Raw genomic sequence first — 5,000 nt, 5'->3', positions numbered from 1 at the left:
TTCTTTTCCTGAAAGAATAATTTAAGCGATATTTGGCAAACAGGTGTTTTGAAAAACATGTTGCGTGACAGCGTTACTTTCCAGCAAAAACTACGTGCGTAAAGTAATTCGATATGTTAATGCACTACGCATAAATTAAAACTTCGGCTGGTTTTGTTTTTAAAAAGAGCTAAAATTTTCAGTACTTTCTTAGGTTCTCGTATGAAAAACTCATCTGCGAGGCCATTTGGGGGCGAAGCGCTTCTCATTCAGTTGTTAGTTCAAACTCATTTTTTAACATGACATGAAGAGTACGTGTAGAATTTTACAGCTTTTTTGTGGAAAATTAAATCTCCGAGCCTTAATCTTTCATTACACGGCAGCTTTGATACTGACCTAGTAAATGTCTCCATAAATAATGTACGATAACATAGCGTACGTCGTTTAACCAAATCAAGGTTTAAAAATGTTTGTGAAAAAATATGCCGTCTTGCGTCTTTAAAACCATTGATAGCTGCGGCTAAATTTTATTACAGTACCTAGGAGATTAAAATAACTGACTTGAGTCTTGTTATTTTTGGATATGGAATTTCAAAGGGGTAGTGGGGCACAGGTAGTAAAAATCATGGAAATTCCAGGGGATAGAGGGAGTACCGTGAGGGAGTACCGTTCCTCATGAGAACGGACAATCCTGGCGGGTGGGTGTCAAATTGGAAAAAAAAAACTTTTTTCAGTGGACCGCTGGCCCGATCGAATGACGTTTCTGGTCCAATGACATGAAGTTCGATCCAATGGCATGACGCGCTTAGTTGAATTGAATGGTCAACAATCCAATGACATGAATTTAGATTCAATAACACGTCAATGTGGTTTTTTAAAAGAATGATGTGTTGCAACGACATGAAGTCCGATCGAATGACACCGATAGAATGACCTACGATTCAATGGAATGAAGTCCAATCCAATGACATTTTTGTACCAACTCCCCCTCCATAGCTTTCGCGCGAAAACATGTTATTTTCACTCCTGAAAAGATCACTGTTGCTGTGGTTACATATAAAAATTGCGCCTTTCTATGCCTTTCGTGAAATGATTTGGTATTTCATGGGTGTTTATATAATAAATGGAATACTGCATACCCGCTTGGAGATACGAAATTTCTCGCGTATCTCCGCGCGGCCATGTCATATCCTCTATTTATCAAACGTGTTGATACATACTTACATACATACATATATATAGACTTAATTGACCACTCCCCATAGGGGCTTTTCAGGGCCCATGAACACAGTCACGACAGAACAGAACATTCAACAACAACTGTTAAGAATCCCAACTGGCCGGAGGCAAGCTAGTTGGCTATTTACAAGTGCAGCTGAGTTGAACCAGGGACTACCAGGAACAAGTCCAACCAGTGGTCGAAACGTGTCTTGAAACCGGGATCCCCGGATCTCAAGGCAAGCGCCCTAACCACTGGGCTGCACTGCCTCCTTGTTTATTGAGGTCGATTAACCACCGTGAACGATTTGGAAAGCTGACGTTTCGAGCGTTAGCCCTTGGTCAGAGCGAATGATTCGCTCTGACGAACGCTCGAAACGTCAGCTTTACAAATCGTTCACGGTGGTATTTTGACCTTTATCAACACGTTTGATAAAACCAAATTTTCATGAATCACAGCGTTTAAATTAGAAGGAATCATGAATTTTTGTGTTAAAAATTTGGGAATCATGGAGTACGAGAGATGGTTAAAAAGAATCACGAATAACAAATTGCCCCTGACTTCAATTTTTTTTTTTCCAACTCGCAAAAGTCAAATATCAGCTTCCTTTGAGACTACAGTATTTACTAACCCCTCGTGGTGAGGCTCCTATCAAGGCCAGAGTACCCCTCCCCCCCACTGTTTACAAAAAACTTTTGAATCGCTGTGTTTCAATACTTGGAAACCTCGAATGTATCTCACAACCTTAAACTTTTTGTCGAAAACCGGCGAAGGGCCGGTGAAAATGACAGATGCGATGAAATGGTACGACTAGAAATAAAGGAATAATCAGATTGGTAAATAAAAAAGAGTAAAAACACGAACTTACAAATGCTACTTAGGCCGGCATCAACCATAAAAATTTGACCTCCAGCGTGAAAAAGCCACTCACTCCCAAAAAGCCACACTGTTCATAACAAGTTTCATCCTGGAATGATTATATAAACTTTTCACGCCCAACGACTTGAGAGTAATCGCGTAATTATTCAATAACAGGAAATAATGTATAAAGACAACGTTTGGGTCTATCTGCATATATCGGAAAAGCATTGTATTTTTGGTCACTTAGGATTAAGACGTCAAAATGTGGTAAGAACATCAGTGACACTTTTTTGTTCTTACCACGTTTTGACGTCATCTGTGATCTATTACTGAACAGACGCACGGCAACATGGAATCTATTTGTTAAATATATATGTTTAATATCCACTTGCTTTACGAACGAATGTGTGTAGCTATCTACGTATTTATATCTAAAATTCACTTATATTGACAAACTTACTTTACTCGTTTGTAAAATAAAATAATTATGCAGTCCGCCTCGAATAGCTTTGCTATATGTGGACTGCGCATTCCTGTAATCAATGTCAAATGAGTGGTAAATAAAAGTTACCAAAGTTAAAAGTGAATCGTTTCTTCCTGCTCACCTCACATCATTCATGGCTCAAGACGATCCAAACATTCCTCGCAGAAGAATTCACGGAGTCGCAGTAAAACCGAAATCCAATATTAATTCTAATAGCATTATTTCCAAGCTAAAAATTGGTAAAAGTTCATTTTTCGATTGCTAATTTGTTGATGGTCGCCACTACCCGAGTTCCGCATTCTTTACAAACCTTATCTTTTAAAAGGATTTACCGATTCAATATAATTGACGCTTTAACCCAGGACTCCCCCCAGTTGACGGGTAAAATCGTCTGGTGTTAGACAGAGTGAAATCTTTTAAGTGTGACTCCTAGGAGTCAATGGGTTAATGGAGGGGACATAGTTTTTATCTGGTTAACCAATTCACTCCTCCACAGGCACCCCAGGACGTTCCAAGTTGATGAGTAAAATCGTCTAGTGTTAGACAGAGCCTAAAATTTGTTAACTTTCACTCTCAGGAGTCAATGGGTTAATAAAATCTTGAAAGCTACGGTTGATTTGGTTTTGACCCGTTTATAGCCTGCGTGGAAGGTGCTAGAAGAAGGAAGGACGCAACAGGGTCAGGGATATCGGATCTAAGATCCGCTATCCCTGACCCTCTTGCACGCGTCTGCTTCCAAATCTCAATTCCCATTTTTCGCACCTTCCACACAGGCCAACCTCTCCTACAAATCCGCGGTATCGGTACCGATTCAATATAATCGACGCTTTAACCCACTGACTCCTCAGGCAGCCCAGGACTCCCCCAAGTTGACGGGTAAAATCGTCTGGTGTTCCAGGTTAGACAGAGTGAAATCTTTTAAGTGTTACTCCTAGGACTCAATGGGTTAATGGAGGGGACATAGTTTTTGTCTGGTTAACCAATTCACTCCTCCACAGGCACCCCAGGACGTCCCCAGTTGACGGGTAAAATCGTCTGGTGTTAGACAGAGTTAAATCTGTTAAGTGTTACTCCTAGGAGTCAATGGGTTAATGGAGGGGACATAGTTTTTGTCTGGTTAACCAATTCACTCCTCCACAGGCAGCCCAGGACGTCCCCAGTTGACGAGTAAAATCGTCTGGTGTTAGACAGAGTGAAATCTTTTAAGTGTTACTCCTAGGAGTCAATGGGTTAATGGAGGGGACATAGTTTTTATCTGGTTAACCCATTCACTCCTCCGCAGGCACCCCAGGACGTTCCCAGTTGATGAGTAAAATCGTCTAGTGTTAGACAGAGCCTAAAATTTGTTAACTTTCACTCTCAGGAGTCAATGGGTTAATAAAATCTTGAAAGCTACGGTTGATTTGGTTTTGACCCATTTATAGCCTGCGTGGAAGGTGCTACAAGGAGGAACGAGGAAATTGGAATTAGGCGCGCGAGAAAGGCGCTGAGGACGCAACAGGGTCAGGGATACGGAATTTTTTCTTTTATCGTTGCACATCTTGCACTCGTCTGCTTTCAAATCTCAATTCCCATTTCTCGCACCTTCCACTCAGGCCAACCTCTCCTACAACCCCGAGGTATCCACGATGACTTTCAAAAACATGGTGTCGTCACGCACATATGCATGATTATTCAGTTCCGCGATGGAACAGAACATGGGGCAACCACTGGCGATGTTTGTTTCCCTTCTTGGTCTCTGGAAGGATGAGCTGCTTGGATCAGGTCTGAAGGCATCAATCACGTGTTCCACATTGTCTTGATCCAACAGCATAAAGGTCACCTTCTGTCTGAATGGCCAGCGGAGTAATGCATCGTATTGTCCGCGCATGACAACAAAGAACACCGAGATGTGTGAGCCTCGCCCCATGTCGTCTCCATTCAAATAGATACGTGCGCACATTTTGTAGCCATAGCGACTGGTGAAGAAGCACGGGCTGTAGAAAGACACCTGTTGGCCACTCACGGCTTCGTTTCGTTTTCGAGCAAATTCAGTAATCTTCCATGTCAACTGGCCGTCGTAGCTTGAAAACTCTTGTTGTCGCACGTACTCTTCTAAATCAGCAAGGGTGACATTCCTCAGAGCCAGTGTGTGCTCAATGGACTCCATCTTTCGCTCTTCTCTCCGTTCTCCCATGAGGTCTACCCTTCTTTTCATTCTCACCTGGGTCTTGTGTATTTCGCTGCGATCCAGGCTTAATTCTATTTTCTGCTCATCTACGCTTCTGTGTAATTCGACTACATCTTCCTCACAGCGGTTGACCCGATTTGCTAAATCTCGTGTCATCTGTGAGTGTGAACCACCCTGCTCAACGACAGCTCTGCGAAGTTCCGCTACTTGTTCGGACAACTGATGAACCTCGTCAACCAAGTTACCAATAAGACTAACCATCCAATTTGGATCGGTCTTTGATGCAT

At 42.1% G+C, this 5,000-nt stretch overlaps 1 protein-coding gene across 1 annotated transcript in view; it reads right to left on the bottom strand.

The window, feature by feature from the left end:
• Positions 1-2,416: 2,416 nt before the first annotated feature.
• LOC137985888 (TNF receptor-associated factor 2-like) overlaps positions 2,417-5,000 on the bottom strand; it is a 20,368-nt gene continuing 17,784 nt past the window's right edge. Inside the window, exon 4 of the mRNA XM_068833361.1 lies at positions 2,417-5,000. This exon is cut by the window's right edge and continues 106 nt beyond it. Within this exon, the coding sequence (XP_068689462.1) occupies positions 4,150-5,000 (851 nt within the window). The 3' untranslated portion in view covers positions 2,417-4,149.

Source organism: Montipora foliosa, chromosome 2 (assembly GCF_036669935.1).
Source record: "Montipora foliosa isolate CH-2021 chromosome 2, ASM3666993v2, whole genome shotgun sequence".
Taxonomy (NCBI): domain Eukaryota; kingdom Metazoa; phylum Cnidaria; class Anthozoa; order Scleractinia; family Acroporidae; genus Montipora; species Montipora foliosa.
The sequence above is the reverse complement of the archived record's forward strand: the minus strand, read 5'-3'. Positions and strand labels throughout refer to the sequence as shown.